The sequence below is a fragment of the Trichechus manatus genome, unplaced genomic scaffold, assembly GCF_000243295.1.
Source record: "Trichechus manatus latirostris isolate Lorelei unplaced genomic scaffold, TriManLat1.0 scaffold00028, whole genome shotgun sequence".
In the NCBI taxonomy this organism is placed as follows: domain Eukaryota; kingdom Metazoa; phylum Chordata; class Mammalia; order Sirenia; family Trichechidae; genus Trichechus; species Trichechus manatus.
Window position 1 is genome coordinate 17,236,728 of NW_004443964.1, and position 18,087 is coordinate 17,254,814.

The window sequence follows — 18,087 nt, forward strand, 5'->3', positions numbered from 1 at the left end:
AATGCTTCCTGAATTCCTTAGGAACAATATTAGTAGTCATGGTTAGGGAGTCAGGTAATCCCACAGTGATTTTTTTTTTTTTTTACTTTTATTTTTTAACTATTATTGTTGAAAATTTCAAGTACACACAAAAGTAGAGAGAATAATATAACGAACGCCCATGTACTCAACATCCAGCTTCAACACATACCAATATTTTGCCAAGTTTCCCCTCAACTCATTAACTTACAGCAGGGCTGAACTATAGTTCTGGTTCATCTTTATGTGACTACAGTTTATAGCATTGTTTGGGAATTCTGGCCACGTATTCCAGGACCGTGCCTCCTTGGTTTTGTTCCAGGTGTCATCTATGGCGTAGGGAGAGAGGCTTTGGGCATTGTGAGTATTGTTATTGTTGTTGTGTGCCATTGAGTCAGTTCCAACTCATAGCAACCCTATAGGACAGAGTAGAACTGCCCCATAGGGTTTCCAAATAACAATGGGTGGATTCCAACTGCCGACCTTTTTGTTAGCATCCTAGCTCTTAGCCATTGTGCCACCAGGGCTCCAGTTTCTCAAATTGTGTTTTTTTGAAGAGTAAGGCATTGATAACTATGAAAAAAATCAATGCTAGAAATATTTTCACCTCTAAAATGAAATACATCAAAGACTACTTCTTGTGCAATAATTAGCCTTTAAGAATAGGTTTGCTGTGCCTCCAGACACAAGGAGTTTGCAACCAAGGTGACCTTGGGGCCTCAGCATGGTGGTGTGTTGGTGCCCAGGCTGTGTTTAACCTGCTGTTTCATTCCCTTGCTGCTTTCAGTGGTTCCAAAATGTGAAGACACTGTCCATTGGGGTACAAGAAGAAAATATTAAAGTTTCCATTTGTATTTCTTTTTCTTCTTTTTGTGTAGGAGAGTAAATAAGCCTTGCTAATATTTAACATACAGATGACATATATTTATCTTTGGCCAGAAACCTTGGAAATTATCAGCAAGACTATTTGAAATATACATTTACATACATCATCAGTGATGAGCCCCACCCTAAGTATATATTGTGCCTTGAGGTGTTTGCCAAAGATAGCAGGAAGCCATCATAATGGAAAAACTACAAATTAGCAGAAAGGCTAATCATTTGATCTTTAGCTTTCTTTATTTCTGTTTTTTGCTTTTTATAAAAGTTGTATTTTATTAGAACATGTGTATAATTTATAAGTAAACCTCTGTATTGTGAGTACCTACTCAAAAAAACCTATAGGATATGTGATCTAAAAGGTTTGGAGGCTACTTTATTTGCTGATCTATTTATCTTCTTATAATTTCAACATTTGTTAATGTAATTTAATGTTTATTGTGTATTAACATAAATCAGACCTTGATTATTTTAGTAGTTCACCTGAGAACATTTTATTTTTCTGTCTGATTCAAGTCTTCGTGATCTCCTACTTCTTCTGCTAATGCACTGTAATTTAAAAAGTGTTGGATGGTCTCCTGAGTTTGGGAGATGCTGCTCTGAAGGGTGGAAAAGCTAGGATAAAGGCCATTTTTCCAGGCACAGTATGTGGCTGTAGCCCTGGCTCCAGTGCTTCTGTGACACTGCCATGAAGGTGATCTTGAAGCAGGAGCTGGAGGATGTGGACAGTATTGATGCCTGTGCTTCCCTCCCTTAATGGCCTTTTTTTTTTTTTTTTTTAAATTAAATGTTCCTGATAGTGTCTTTGAGCAGCTTTTATTTTAAATGTTGGCCATCTGCCTTGAGGCTGTCATTCATAGTACGAATTCTATATGTCTGTTGGGCTGTCTTTCATGGGTAAAATCCAATTTGAATCTAAAGGTCTGTGGTTTAGTAGATGCTTCCCGCCACGTGCTAGACCCCATGATCTATGTTTTTACTTATGACTCCAGTTCTAAACCGTTAGTACATCAAAAAAACCTTTAAGCCTGGTGGAGAAAATCCTGCTTATGTTTTAGTTTCAGGGACAAAAGAAGAGTAATCTTTTTGTGGGCTTCAGAGATGCTTTTCAGCGGCAGTGGCCTCGGGTCCTGGCTCTGCTGTTAGGTTGTGGATTTGCTCCTTCCCTGATAGACTAGATGAAGGAGTGATACAGGGATCTGAATGACAGGCAGCCTGAAACACCAGCTGATGTCAGCCCAGGCACCCAGTGCACTGAGGATACAGAAATTCTAGTCGCTTCCTCGGGCCAGAGGGCTGGAGCTGTTCTATGCTCTGCCCAGCATTAAGCTGACAGAGAGAGCATTGGCCTTGAACTCCTGACTGGCACTGCACTGAACGTGAGTACAATAATAGCTTTTCCAGACTTTATTATTTTGCAGAAGGTTAATTGTAGCATTTAATCATTCCAGGTATTCAGTGGGCCCCTTCATAGATTGTGGTTTGTACTTATAGCCAGACATAGCCTCTAAACCCAGCAGAGAATTGAAGAGAAACCCCTGACCTTTTATAGACAGGATCATAGCACCAGTCTGTGGGCCAGACAGTTGCAGCCCGGCTGACTGTAGTCATTGTCCCCCAGTGGCGTGCACAGTCTCCATTTAAACAGTTCCAGCGTCAGGGAGGAACAAGGCTTGTCTGCATCACTTTAGTGTGGGTTGAGAGCATCTCTGACTTTTTTTAGTTACGCTGTTGAAATGGAATGAGTTGCTAACTATATGCTATATCTTTTTACACCCACTCCTGTGTCCCACAACAAAAAAGTCAGAAATGTCTTACTTGATAAGAAATTCTGCGTTAAGGATTTTAAAAAGCCTGCATCTGCCCTGCTTGGCTGAGTGTTCCACAGCTCTTTAGCTTCACCGATAACTGCCTGGAGGCACCCCACTCTGCCAGTAAACTTCGGCTGGATGGCACTCAGCCCTCTTGCTCTGTGGGTGGGCAAGCCTAGCTCCACAGATAAGTGCCCTGAGGCACCTCCCTCCACCAGGAAGCCTCCTGCACACAGGCACTCAGCTTTCTTGCCACGTGGGTGGGCTCTAGCACCGTCTTGTGTTGGTCTCCTGGTTCTGCTGCTGCCGCTTTTCTGCTGCTGCCGCTTTTCTGCTGCTGCCATTTTTCTGCTGCTGCTTCTCGCCATCTGCGCTGTCTCCAGTGTTAACAGCTGTCCTCATTTCCTTCTGAGTCCTTACCAGAATTGTCTTTGATGTCCATAATTCTGCCAACAGTCTCTTCAAGGCAGTCTTAAAACTCTTCCAGCTTCTATCCATTCACAGTTTCAAAACTGCTTCCACATTTTAGGTATTTTGTTAGAGCAGCACCCCACTTTTGATACCAAATTGTGTCTTAGTCTAATGCTACTGTAACAGAAATACCACAAGCGGATGGCTTTAACAAAGAGAAATTTATTCTCTCACAGTCTAGGAGGCTAGAAGTCCGAATTTAGGGCATCAGCTCCAGGGGAAGGCTTTCTCTCACTGTCATCTCTGGGGGAAGGTCCTTGTCATCAATCTTCCCCTGGTCTAGGAGCTCCTCAGTGAAGGAACCTCAGGTCCAAACAATGCGCTCTGCTCTCAACGTTGCTTTCTTGGTGGTATGAGGTCCCCATGTCTCTGCTCACTTCTCTTTTTTATATCTTAAAAGAAATTGACTTAAAATGCAACCTAATCTTGTAGATTGATTCCTGCCTCGTTAACATGACTGGCACTAATCCCACCTTATTAACATTATAGATGTAGGATTTACAACATATAGGAAAATTATATCAGATGACAAAATGGTGGACAGTCACAGGCTGTGAGGGGTACACCAGCCTATACTTAAACCTGTTGCCATCGATTCGATTCTGACTCATTGCACCCCTATAGGACAGAGCAGAACTGCCCCACAGGATTTCCAAGGCTGTGAATCTTTTTATGGAAGCAGACTGCCACATCTTTCTCCCATGGAGTGGCTGGTGAGTTTGAACTGCTGACCTTTCAGTTAGCAGCCAAGCACTTAACTGCTGCGCCACCAGGGCTCCAGCCTGTACTTAGTGTTTCACATACAGACTTTTTTTTAAGGCATAACAACAGCTACCCTGCCAGCCTCACTGAGTTTTTGTGAATCTTAAATGATATGATGGCAAAGGATTTTATGATTTCAAAAGCACATTCCAGTATGAAATATTAGCATTGAGAATGCACTACATATACCACATCCTAGAAGGTACTACATACCTTTTTTTTTTTTTTTAAATGCCCCATTCCTGTCTCCCCCATCCCTTGGTAACCACTAATCTTCTTTTGTCTCAATGGATTTACCTATTGTAGATATTTCTTATAAGTGGGATTATACAGTATTTCCTTTTCTTTCATGCTTATTTCACTCAGTGTATTTTCCAGGTTTATCCATGTGGTAACATGTATCAGAACTTCATTTCTGTTTATAGTTAAATATACTCCAGTGTATGGATAGACCGCATTTTGTTTATCCATTCATCTTTTGATGGGCTCTTCTGCATACTATTGTACATACAGAGTTTATTTAATCCTCACAGCCACTCCCTAAATTAGGTTGCATTCATGTACTCAGTCAACAAACATTTGTTACAGTTGTGATTGACAGACACAATCCCTGCTCCTGTGGAGGTTGTAGCTCAGTTAAGTAAACCAGGCGGTGTACCATCCAGTGATACCAGAATAGTAACGGAGAGCTGAGGTGATCAGAGAAGCTTTCTGGAAGAAGTGTCATCTTCGCCATGACCTGGTTAGCCAGGTCAGGCGAGATTAGGAGCCTGGGCCTCAGAGTCAGGTGGACTTGGTATAAGTCCCAGATTTGCCACTCCCTAGACCTTGGGCAGCAAGTCCCTTAACCCCTCTTACAACTTTCCTTGCCTGTAAAATCATAGGGTGTCAGCAGAAATAAAAGAGGTAACACATCTGAGGTGCTTGGAACATAGTTTGACTTTAAAGGCTCGTTATTATTCAATGCTCTGGAGTCCCTTCAGTGATGCAGACAGTTAGTGCACTTGACTGCTAACTGAAAGGCTGGACTTTGAATCCACCCAGAGGGGCCTTGGAAGAAAGCCCTGGTGATCTACTTTGGAAAAATCAGCCATTGAAAACCCCATGGGTTAGAGTTCACTCTGACACACGGGGGGTTGTTGGAGTGGACAGCAACTGGGGTTTTTTTGGTAGTTATTATGGATATTAATATTAGTATTTTTAAAAATAATATTTGTGTTTTCAGTGAAGGTTTACACATAGTTTAGGTTCCCATTCAACAATTTCTACACAGATTGTTCAGTGACATTGATTACATTCTTCACAATGTGTGAATATTCTCCATATTTCTGTTCTGGTTGTTCTGTTTCCATTAATCTAGATTCCCTGCCTCCTTGTTAATATTAGTATTTTAAAAATCATACACTTAAGATCTGTGCATTTTACAGCATCCAAATTATATCTCCTTAAAGTTCTGTTAACATGGAGAAAAATCATGATGGCTTGAGCATAGAGTGCTGGGTGGGGAGTGGGGAGGCATGAGGCTTAGAGGTGAGCCATGCCGGACCTTTTACGGAGGCTTAGAGGTGAGCCATGGCCAACCTTTCACAGGTGAGAAAACCAAGGATTGAGGGACAAGCGTCTTGTTCAACTTGGTAATTCAAGCAGGGAAGCCAGAATTGGAACCCAAGTCTGTCAGACCCTGAGCAGTTCTTCTAACGTGTATGTGCTTTGGTTTCAATGTGTGTGTTTTGATCAGCAGGCTTGCATGCAATCAGACATGATCAAGGGTAGTGCCTCACTTAAACTAACAAATGATTTTTCGCAATAGACGTGCAGTTTAAATCCTGTTTCCTGGGTTGTATGTATTTGTTTTTTGGCAGCTGTGGGCTTTAGCGTCTGATAGATCTTTAACGTGAAGGAAAGAAAATGATAGTGCAGAAAGGAGGAAACCTGAGGATAAAAGGGGAGGGGAAACCACAGGTGCCTTTGTGTTGCCACAGCAGCTGGCGATTCTGAAAAGGTGGGGGTAGGGAGGAGGGTTGAGCCAGCTCCAAACCGGAAGAAGGCAGTTTGGAGCCCCTCAGGGGGAGGCAGTGGTGGTTCAGTGGTAGAATTCTCACCTTCCATGCCTGAGACCCGGGTTCAGTTCCTTGCCAGTGTACCTCAGCACAGCTACCCCCCATCTGTCAGTGGAGGCTTGGGTGTGACTGTGAAGCTGAAGAGGTTTCAGCAGAGCTTCCAGACTAAGACAGACTAGGAAGAAAGAACTGGTGACCTACTTCTGAAAATCAGCCAGTGAAAACCCTGTGGATCACAACGGTCCGTCCGCAACCCATCGTGAGGTTGGTGCTGGACAGGGCAGTGTTTTGTTCCATTGCCCAAGGGGTCTCCATGAGTTGGGGGCCAGCTCAACAGCAGCTGACAACAAGAGGGCTTGCCTAAGGCAGGGCTTTCCCTAGATTCTCTTCCTAGGCTAACAGTAAGTCCCCTACCCCTTGCCTCTCATCTCTGCCTCCTGTAGCAAGGCAGGTAGGGTTTTGTGTTTTGTTACGATGCAGGACCTGAAGCTCTCTTCTGTCCTTTGCATTCCTCCAAATCAGGTTATTCTAGTATTCCTGGCATTTGGCAAGTGGTGGAGGGTGACCTGTATCTGTCATAGCTGTCAGCAAAGAAGGACAACTGCAGGCTCATCTCAGATCTTTGGTCATTTGTGAGGACACAGGCTGCAGCCCAGCAAGAGTTCTCTAGGGGTTGGCTCTTCAGCTGAGGCAGGAGCTCAGGCTGTTGGCTTGAGAGCCTGGCTTTGTGGCCAGAACCAAATGTCTGAAGCACCATGGGAGGGGTTGTTCTTGTTAACCAGGTGCACGAATTTTACTAGGAGCAATAGTCGAGGCAGCAGGTTGTTAGGCTGCTGCAGAGTGGTGGCTCATCCCCAAGTCTGTCTGTCCTGTGAACAGATGAGCTGATACAGTGGTTCTATCCAACACACGTGCCCCCGTGTGTCTTACCAAGTTTGCTAATCATCTAAAAACCAAAGGAATAAACTAAAAACATAATGTAAGTTTGTTTACAAATTAAGTACCTTTTAATGTTCTTATAAAACTATAAGAGTTCAAAAAAACTTCCGTCTTTTGTCTAGATTAGTTTTATTCTTAACCTTTAGATTTTAATATTGCGTGTTAACTTTAAAGCGTTTTGAATTTCTAAAATACAATTAGTTTTATCTAGAGATGACTTTTATCTTATTTAATTACGTAAAGCAGTTAGTAATAGCACACAGCCTATTATTAAGACTGCATGTGTTGGAGGTTTTGGCAAGAGGAGGGAGGCATGATATTGACCATTCTGGTTGAGCCAGGTGTCTGGTCTGAAAAATTAGAAACTGAGAATTTTAAATTTTCTTAGACATGCACGAATATGGTGCCATATACCCCGTTGCTGTCAAGTCGATTCCAACTCAGCAACACTATAGGACAGAGTAGAACTGCCCCACAGGGCTTCCAAGGCTGTAATCTTTACGGAAGCGACTGCCAGATCTTTCTCCCATGGAGTGGCTGGTAGGCTCAAACTACTGAGATTTCAGTTAGCAGCCAAGCACTTTATCACTGTGCCATGAGGGCTCCTTAGTATGGTGCCATTAGCCACCTAGAAAGTTGAGATTGACTCGACAGCACCCAATAACAACAGCAGCCACCTGTAAGGAGCCCTGGTGGCACAGTGGCTAAGCGCTCAGCAGCTAACTAAAAGGTGAGTGGTTTGAACCTACCCATCGGCTCTGCGGGAGAAAGACCGGCCATTTGCTCCCATAAAGATTACAGCCTAGAAAATCCAGTGGAGCTGCTGTAAGTCAAAAATCCACTCGATGGCACCTAACAACAACAGGAGAAAAATATGTGTAATAAACCAGTAATAAAGATCAACAATGATTTTGAAGGAAAAAAAGAACTTTTTATTTAGGGTAATGGACATTATCATCCCTCCCCCTCATCCAGACTTTTAGTTATCAAAAACATGCTATCTTAACTCTTTGATAATGGTTAAAAAATGTGTGTCAGCAACCTCTAACAACAGGATAACACCTGCATCATAGCCAAATTGCGTTTCAGTGTCCTGAATAACACAGTGTCCATCATGTTCATATTTAATCAGATTTGTGGTTATTCTAATTTTACTAATGAAATTTTTTTTCCCCCATCAGGGATGGATGAACGAGATTTACAGCTATGATCCCGAAACTTACCATGCAACTTTGACACATTCAGTCTTTGTTCGACTCGAGGGTGGGACCTTACGACTTTCGAAGCCCAATAAAAATATATCCAGGAGGGCCAGCTACAATGAAACAAAGCCGGAGGTCACATACGTCAGCCAGAAAATCTATGACCTCTCAGACAGCAAGGTGAGCCGGAGTAATTTTGGAAGGAGCATGTAGATGAACGAAGCTGCATTTGCAATCTTGGTTGCTTTACTCTATTTTTCCTCCTAAATTTTTTTTTTTTTGAAGTATTAGTGTAATTTCAAGTAGTACCTCTCAAACAGAGTCCTGGGTGGCACAAGTGGCTAAGTGCTGGACTACTAACCAAAAGGTTGGCAGTTCAAACCCACCCAGAGACACCTCAGGTAAGGTCTGGCGATCTCCTGAAAGGTCACAGCCTTGAAAACCTTACTGAGTGCAGTTCTACTCCGCACACTTGGGGTCGCCATGAGTCAGGACTGACTGGTTGGCACTAACAACGTGCTTCTCAAACTTTAATTGGCTTTATACTTTAATGTACATATGAATCACCTGGTCATCTTCTTAAATGCAGATTCTATTTCAGCAACTCTGGGTGCGGCCTGAGAGTATGCATTTTTATGAGCTCCCAGGTGATACCAGCTGCTGGTCCACAGACCACACTTTGAGAAACAAGGACATCACATAATCTTCTGACTCTGAAGGTTGATTTTTTTCAGTTAAACAAAAAGTTATGTGTGGTGGTGCTAGGGTAATAACTAATGAAGGCTCCGTAAATGTGAAAATTACAGATATGCAAAATAACCAACATTTTGAAAAAACTATTACATGCTTTTGTTCGTGTGAGAAATATAACTTATTTGTTATTCCACAAAGCTAGAGGTCCTCTGGTCTTTTTATAACTCATCTGAATGATCTTTTAAGTTTCCCCAAAATGACAAAAGCATTTATAATAATTTTTGTATAAATTTATTCTTAATTTGAGGTTGATAAACTTCAGCTTCCCATCTAGTTTGATGAATTATTTTTCCAGCTTAAGTCTGACCCAGGGTTATTTAACTCAGTTGATCCCTAACCTCAGCTGGTGATAATCAACAAAACATTTATTATGCTATTGGTATTTAAAAATATAAATATTTGTAACTTTTGCAAAATTCTTAAACATCTACTTTCTGGAATGATTTTGAAAAATAAGTCATTTCTAGAAATTCTGGTTTCTATAGTCGTGTTATAGATGGGTGGTAAATATTATTTCACATTCATTTTAGTCAAAAATAATATAAAATATGTATTTGTGATATGCATAATACTAATACACAGTGTAGCTGATCCTTGATTTAATATGTAAGTTATCATTTTCTTTTCTCTGTAGATCTATCTTATGCCTAAAAGTTTGGCTCGAAAACGAATCTGGAATAAAAAGTACCCCATTTGTATTGAGCTTGGTCGACAAGATGACTTTATGTCTAAGGCCCAGACTGATAAGGAAACATCTGAAGAGAAGCCACCAGCTGAGAGAGAGCTGGCAGGGGAGGACCCTAAGAAGCCACCTCAGGAGGGAACAAGATCTGGCCAGCGAGATCAGATACTGTATCTCTTTGGGAGAACTGGCCGAGAAAAAGAGGAGTGGTTTAGGAGATTTATTCTGGCATCTAAACTGAAGTCAGAGATGAAGAAGCCACCTGGTTTCTCTGGAAATAAACCAGGTATTGACATGTGTGCTAAATGCTTATGTATTTTTTAAGGGTCTTTACGGGAAACTGAAAAAGATTCCCAGGTAGGAAGGAAGCCCACCCTGAATTGATTACTGCCTGCCCCGGAAGGTGTATTCTCATGAATCTTGCCTTTTAGGCTGATTGCTACAACCTTTGGTACCAAATCATTTGACCACCGTTGGAACTACTTGCAGGTTTTTGTTTGTACTTTATTTTTACACATTGGAACGCCTTTGAGAGAAGCAGCTAAATAAAGGAGAACCCTAATTATAAGAAGGCAGGTGAGCCAGGAAGATACTTCAGGCGAGCATCCTCCAAGCCGAGTTTGCCTTAGAAATGCAGAGTCCTCAGGCCTTCTGTTCCACTGCATGCATATCGGTCACCATGCAGCACCTCTTTGCTTAGCTCTGGCTAGGCCTGGGGCTACGAGGGACACAAATACAGTAAAATTTAAGCAGTAACACCCCTGCCCCTCAGGTGGTGTGCCTGTTAGACAAAACTGACCCACATGAGTCAGATGTTAGGAAATTGCTTGGCTAAAATGAGCATGGTACAGCTAGTAATTATAGGAGATCAGAGGACAAGATCAGCTTGGATGTCATTAGGGAAAGCTCTTTTGGATGGAGTAAGACTAGGATTGAGCCACTCTGGGGCTTTACCTAACAGATCTTGCGGATCACGGAGTTATGGGGGGTCACATGAGTCTCGAACACTGCGTCAGATTGCTTTGGTTCCTTCCCCTGGGACATTTGCTGACCCACCATTCTGTCAGCCTTCCACACCAGCTTCCATCCTGATCCCAAAACTGAGCTCTGAGATGTCACTTGGAAATACCCAAGACCACTAAAAATCAAGATGAATACGAAGATTTCTGGGTAAAAGAAAATTCAAGTGAGTGAGAACGCCTCAGCACCAGCCTTAGCTCTTCTGGTAGATCTAAATTTGTACCATCCAGTATGGTAGCCACTAGCCACATTTGGCTGTTGAGCACTTGAAATGTGGTCTGTCCAAACTGATGTGCTCTAAGTGTATAATGCACAACAGATTTTGAAGTCTTAGTACCAAAACAAAAAGTGAATTATTCATATTTTTTATTTTGTTACATGTTGAAATGATAATATTTTAGATAAAAGGGGGTAGATAAAATATATTCAAATTAATTTCATCTGTTTCTTTTTACTTTCTTAATGTGGCTACTAGAAATTTAACAGTGCATATGTGGCCTCCATTTGTGGCTCTCATCCTGTTTTTCTTGGATGGTGCTGGTCCAGGCAGTGACGCTTGGGACCACCAGGAAACAACACCTTAGGTGCTCAGGAGCCACCCAGATCAGCTCCCAAGCATCATGTTATTGATGGACCTAACCGGAGCATTTGATTGTTTTAAGTGAGTTTGTCTTTTTGGAAATCCTGCCAAACGTGTCCAGACTTTGACTCACTACCCAGAAAACTGAATGGTAGGAGTCAGAGATGTGGGAAAACGTTTAGTGCACTTGGACTAAACTCCAACAAGGCTACGCTCTCACACCACTCATGTCTTTCTGTGTATGTTTTCCTGGGCTGCCTTTAAAGGCTGTGAATTGAGACATTAACAGTAAGTGTAAGCCTCAAAAGCATGATTGAGCTGATAAACCAACCTGTCCCGTTGCCATCAAGATGATTCCAACTCATAGCGACCCTATAGGACAGAATAGAACTGCCCCATAGGGTTTCAAAGGAGTGGCTGGTGAATTCGAACTGCCAACCTTTTGGTTAGCAGCCAGACTCTTAACCACTGCGCCACCAGGGCTCCGATAGAACTGGTAGCAAAGATAAATTGGTGAGGAACCTGCCGTCCTTCAGAACCATCTCTGAACCAGCAAGTGGGCACGGGTGGCTAGAAGTCAGCTAGTAAGGTGGGACTGGTGCGGATTTGCCAAGGCTAAGAACATTCTGTCAGTCGAAGAAGATAGAAGTCCTCTGGACAACCTGGCCATGTCCTCTTTCTCAGGGGTGCTGTCACTGAAATCATAGATTTCTCTGGCAATTGATTAAGCTTCTCAAACTTGAGCATTTGCAGTGATCTTGCTAAAGTGTCGGTTCTCATTCAGGGGACCTGGATGGGGCTGTGACTCTGTATCTGTAACAGGCAATGCCCGTGCTGCAGGACCTTTCATGGCTCTGGAAGAGGTTCTGGAGAAAGTGGGAAGCCGTGTGGGCTGTTGGCGGAATTCTAGTGTGATCTATGCACAGGAAGGTTCTTGACGTTATCAAGGGCCATTGTCCGTGAGCTGCACAGAGCAGTGACTGCTCCTGTGCTTTCTCCAACTCAAGGGACATGTGACAATAGTATGAAGGGCTGTTCTGTGAGCAGTGAACACCAGCCAAGCTGTAGAACAGTGTTTCCTTTCTTCCTCTGTGTCAGTTAAGAGAAGGAACCCTGGTGGCGCAGTGGTTAAGCACTCAGTTGTTAAGTAAAAGGTCAGCGGTTCAAACCCATCAGTGGCTCCATGGGAGAAAGAACTAGTGATCTGCTGATCTGCTGCTGTAACGATTATAGCCTAGGAAACCCTGTGGGACAGTTCTGCTCTGTCCTGTGGGGTCGCTATGAGTCGGAACTGACTGGATGGCACAAAACAACAATAAATTGGTTGAGAGGAGGAAGGACCTCTCTTGGCTCAGTCATGAGTAGGTCAATTTGGTTTGAAGTATTAGTCCAAGTAAGTGCACTGAAAGTTTTCCCATATCTCAGACTCCTACTATTCGGTTTGCCGGGTGGTAAGTAAAAGTCTGGGAAAGTTATGTAATGTAAAACCTCAAATATTCAAATGCTGGGAATTTTCTAGGTAAGACTTAAATGAAGAAACATCTCGTGTGGCCCTTTGTGAAGCCATGGGGAGTTACAGATCATACAGCTAGAGCCTCAAAAGTGACGCTGCCCTGCTTATTTTCATCTTTTTTTTTTTAATTATTAACTAAACTCTAGGCTTTATTTGGATTTCACTAGCTTTTCCACTAATGCCTGTTTCCTGTTCCAGGATCTGATCCAGGATACCACATTACGTTTAGTTTTCATCGATCTTTAAATGTTTTTGGTATAGCTTTTACATCAACATTTTAAAATATTGTATTAAAATGATATGAGGAGAATAAAGGCTTATAAAAATTAATTTCTATAGTTATGCAGTGTAAAACCTCAAATATTCAAATGGTGGAAATTATCTAGCTATAACTTAAAGAAGAAACGTCTTGTTTGGCCCTTTGTAAGGCCATGGAGCTTGGAGCCTCTCAGAAATAAAACAATTTGATTTGGTTTTTAACCACTCTGCCCTTTACCTTGCTCTCAGAGTAAGCCTAAGAAAATTTATCTGTATTAGGCACTTCCCATGCTTTAACCCCCTCTAGAGTAAAATTTAAATCCTAGTGTACCGCTTTGGAGGTGCTGTGCAGTCTCTTCCCAGCCAGTCTCTATCCTCACTCCCTCTCTCACTGCCCCTTGTGCAGTGACTCTTCACTGAATCTCTCACTGTGCTCCATACACTCTGTACCCTCCCACCCCACTGCTTTTTGTATATGCCGTACCCTGTACCTGGAATTCTCTTCCCGCACCTGGGCCAGGAAAATGCCAACTGTTCCTCAAGATGCAGCCCAGAGGTCACTGCCTCTGCAAGCCTGTCTCAGCTCTCTGGGCAGTTAGTCACCCCCTTCTTTCTGCTCTGAAAGTCCTTTAGTTGTGCTTCAGTTGTGATACTTACAACAGAAAATTGTGACTTGTCTGCCAAGGTGTCTGGATTCAAGGGCAGGGCTTACTCCTTGTTCTTTTTAGCACAGAATTGGCCCAGAGAAAGTGCTTGGTGAATAATTTGTTGAATAAAAGATGGCGTGTTTGGAATTGCCGTGAGCTGTGAATGAACAGTTATTAGCCTCTGCCCACTTTCCATGTGCCCTTAATGGCACTCACAGGTCCTCTACTCAGGGTGTGTCGTTTTTATATTTGACCCTAAAAGATCACCTGTAAAAAAGAGAAAGATACCTTCCAGCTGTATTTCATTGTTCCCATTACTCTGAATTATCTTGGAGATGAAGACAAGCTTCCTAAAAATTATCCATCATTAGAGCAAAAGGTATTTTACAGGGTGGGAAATATCCTTATAAATACCTTTAAAACAGTCATGATAGCATTTTAGCTGCTTTTCACTTAACCCAGTGGAGTTTGTTCTTCTGAGTTCCATCTACTTTGCAGTCCTTTTCTTCATTTGTATTAATAGCCATCTCTTCTTTGCTCCAGGGGTTTTGCCCACACACAGCAGACACAACAGTCCCTCTGGGCACCTGACCCATAGCCGCAGCAGCAGCAAAGGCAGCGTGGAAGAAATCATGTCCCAGCCGAAGCAGAAGGAGCTGGTGGGCAGCGTGCGGCAGAAGATGCTTCTGGACTATAGCGTGTACATGGCCAGGTGTGTCCCCCAAGAAAACCGAAGCCCCCAGAAGAGCCCCGTGCTGAGCGCTGAGAGCAGCCCCACAGCTGGGAAAAAGGTAATGCTGGCTGCCTGGGCTGTGGTTTTTCTGGTCTTCTGTTCAAACGCGTTTCTTTGTACATATGCTCTCTGAGTGTCTGTTTTGTGCTAGGCCCTGTTCTAGGCATCAGGGACACAGTGATGAACAGAACAGACAAGGGCCCTGCCCTCAGGGAGTATGTGTTTCCATTGGGGAGACAGCAAGAAACAAACATCAGGTGGTGATAGAATTAGAGTAAAACCGGATAAGGGAGATAGAAACAGCTGCTGTTTTAGATGGGTGGTCAGGGAGGGCCTGGTGAGGAGGTGCCCTTCCGGCAGAGACGGGACTGAAGGGAGGAAGTTGAGCCATGGGGATATGTGTGGGAAGGGTTTTCCAGGTGCAGGGAACCAGCAGGTGCAGAGACCCCACAGTAGGAATGTGGTTGGGGGGTGGTCAAGATACAGCAAAGAGGCCAGTGTGGCTGAACAGTGTGAGCAAGGGAAAGAGGAAAACAGTGAGGTTGAGGGTTGGCAGGGTGGTAGGGCCCCTGAGAGGGTTTTGAGTGGGGAGTGACGTTGATTTAATTCAAGTTTAAAGCGATAAGTGGCTCTCCTTGAGTGGGTTGTAGGTGGTCAGGAGTGGATGGGAGGTGATCACAGCAGTCAAGGATGGGGTTGAGATTACCGCCTGCTCCGGTAATAGCAGGTGGTTTTAAGTGGCTGGGTTTGAGATGTGTGTTGAAGGTAGAGCCAGCAGGATCTGCTGATGGATTAGATGTGGGGTGTGACAATGAGAGGAGTCAAGGATGATTCCTAGATTTTTGACCTGAGCAGGTAGGTGATCTGTAGGGAAGTTTCAGAGAGTCATTAGTAATGGAGATCTAATTTCCTCAATAACCATTATAGTCCCAAATTCTCAGACTCCTCAACTATGTCCAGTGCTTTTGAAGACTTAACCACAAGCATTGTTTCCAAAGTATAACAAGCTTGACGTTGACTCTGGGTCATCTATGATAAAATAAATAATATAAGCTGCAACATGCCAGAAAGTTAGGCACTTTAATATATTTAATCTTTTTTACAGTCTTGCGAACTCAGTGGTATCTCTCCAGTTTGTAGCTAGAGAAACGGAGGCTCAGACATGTTAAATAACCACACAGCTGCTGAGTGGTGGAGCGTGCAAAACCTGATCTGAGACTCTGTAGCCCCTGGGCTTTCCAGACTGCCGTCTGGGTGGGTCATTGTACTACTCTGCTTCACCCCAGGGCCTCTGTGCCTCTACTGCACACTGATGGTCTAAGACACAGCTTCCCACTATGGAACACGAAGCCTGTTCTTCATGTTCACTCGCTAAGGTGTTTGACCTCTCACAGTGACAGTATTTCTGTTCTTAATGGGAGGCATTTGGTGCCTTTCCTCTTTGTGCCTGGTAGCTGGTTTTTATTCATTCCATTGATCCTCTTTAGTGTGGAAGAGGCCCCTGAACTACTTACCTCACCTGCTTTAACTTATCAGGGCAAAAAGGACCATATGCCTTTGCTGGCCTCTGACCTACTGCCTTCACCTTCTGACCTAAGTTACCAGCTAATGGAAAATAGAGCTCCCTCTAGGCTAGGGTGGGGTGATATAAAACTGTTCCAAAATTGTCTTTTTTACCAATTGTGAGCCTCTCCCCTTCCTCCACCCTTCCATTCCCTGCTCCCTGGGCTCTCAGCTGTCAGGACTTTTATTAAGCTCAGGAAAATCCGGAGCGGAGTTGTGCGCTGGCATAAGAAAAATATCCAATAGAATGTTTCTTTTTAAAAGAGCTCCTTTTAGAACATTGCTTGCTCAGTGTGTTACACAAGCTTGTTGTACCGTGTAAATCCCGGTAAAGCTGGGCCCATGTAAACCCGAGGAGGCCCTGATGGCTCAGCCACCCAGCCCCTCTACCAGTGAGGGGTGTTCTCTAGTACAAACCACCTTTCTAGGTACTTGGCGCTTACCCCTTTAAGCACCATTTTTTTTCCTTCTTCTTAAGTCTGATGAAAATCTTTTAAAACCACATTACGCTTCCTTGCCCCGCAGAGCAGGCAGGGATGATTTAATCTTGATAATTTGAAGACTCAGTACAGTGAGCAGAAACTCAGTCCTGTTGTAACGCAGGGCTGCTGAGGTCTAAAGGCCTTTCATCCCTGGTCTGAATGCTGGCTGTGCAGTATTTTCTCTTGGTTATCAGTTGGCTGCCATTGCTATGTGTCCTTCTAGTTGGCTTTTCCTTGAGCCCTCATTTCCCACCTCCACGGTTGTTAATTTAATGATTCTAATGTGCCACGGGCTAGGAAATTAGAGAGCCAGAACTGTGTGTGAACAAACAGAAATAACTCTTTGAAAGCGGGGCCTTTGAAGAAAGTGCAGGAGCTTTAGTGCTGGGTTCCCATGTCCACTTGGCCTACCTGAAGCGTGTCTGGGCCATGTCCTGTCTCCCAGGGTGGTCTGGTAGTTGAGATGGTCTTGAATAAAGTAAGTGTTTGTTCTAGTTAGCTATTGCTGAGTAACACACAACCCCAAAAGTCACGGCTTAAAACAATAACAATCACTATTTTACTCACAAATTTGCAATTTGGACAAGGCTTAGCGGTGAAGGCTCCACTCAGTGTCTACTGGGGAGGCTAGACTGGGGGCTAGAGCATCTAGTTCCAAGATGGCATGCTCACATGGCTGGCAAGTAGATGCTGTTGAGAGGGAGCTCACCTGGGGCTGAGGGCTAGAGGCCACAGTTTTCTCCATTTGACTGGGTTCCAAGGGCAAGTGTCCCTAGAGAAAGAGCAGGTGGAAGTTGTATTACTTTTATGACCTAGTCTCAGAAGTAGCATACAGTCAGCTCTTGATATCTGCAGGTGTCACATCCCCTGATTAAACCAACTGCAGTTCAAAAATAATTTGTTTTAAAAAAAAGTTCCAGAAAGCAAAACTTGAATTTGTTGCATACCAAGCACTGTGCTGAATCCATGCGAATGAAATGATGTGTAGGCATCCCCTGCTGTAGCCTCCCACCATTTCACAGATCCTCAGCCTCTCCAGCACTCATTCAAGCATTGTTTGCCTTGTCATTATTCCCTAAACAGTACTGTATAACAGTTTACATAGCATTTGCATTGTATTAGGTATTGTAAGTAATCTAGAGATGATTTAAACTATACGGGAGGATGTGCATAGGTTATAAGCAAATACTTGCCATTTTATATAAGGAACTGGAGCATCTGCTGATTTTAGTATCCATGGGGGCCCTGGAGACAGTCCCCTACAAATACCGAGGGACGACTGTAGTGTTACTTCTGCCATACTCCGTTAGTAAAGCAGTCACACACAAGACTGCCAAAATTCAAGGAGGGGGCAAAGAGTCCACTGCATTCTGACGGGGAGCAAATTCCTAGAAGAGCATGTGGGATAGGAAATCTTGTTGCACCACTTTTGGAAAACAAGAGCTGCAGCAGTGTTCCTCTACTAATTTTATTATTTTTCATGCTTTCCTTTCTAAGTCAGTAGAAATCATTCCTACCAGTTTTATTTCTTACTTATTTTGTGATTTGAATAAATGAGGACCTTTCCCCCATCCCTGTTGGTATCATTTTCTTTTGTGAACATATAAAGTGTTAAGCTGGTTCTAAAAGTCAGCACTGTAGAAAGAGGTATACTCAGAAGAGTGTCATTCCTCCTGCCCCACTCCTTCTGTGTCTTCATCTCATTCTGCCTACC

The 18,087-nt window shown here is 43.3% G+C and overlaps 1 protein-coding gene across 5 annotated transcripts in view; it reads left to right on the forward strand.

Moving 5' to 3' along the window:
* Positions 1-18,087, forward strand: part of TEX2 (testis expressed 2) — a 120,137-nt gene that overhangs the window by 58,946 nt on the left and 43,104 nt on the right. For all 5 annotated transcript variants that reach the window (XM_023729347.1, XM_004374213.3, XM_023729348.1 and 2 more), the window contains 3 exons: positions 8,122-8,322; positions 9,530-9,863; positions 14,139-14,386. In XM_023729347.1, the coding sequence (XP_023585115.1) occupies positions 8,122-8,322; positions 9,530-9,863; positions 14,139-14,386 (783 nt within the window). The remainder of the gene's footprint in view (positions 1-8,121; positions 8,323-9,529; positions 9,864-14,138; positions 14,387-18,087) is intronic.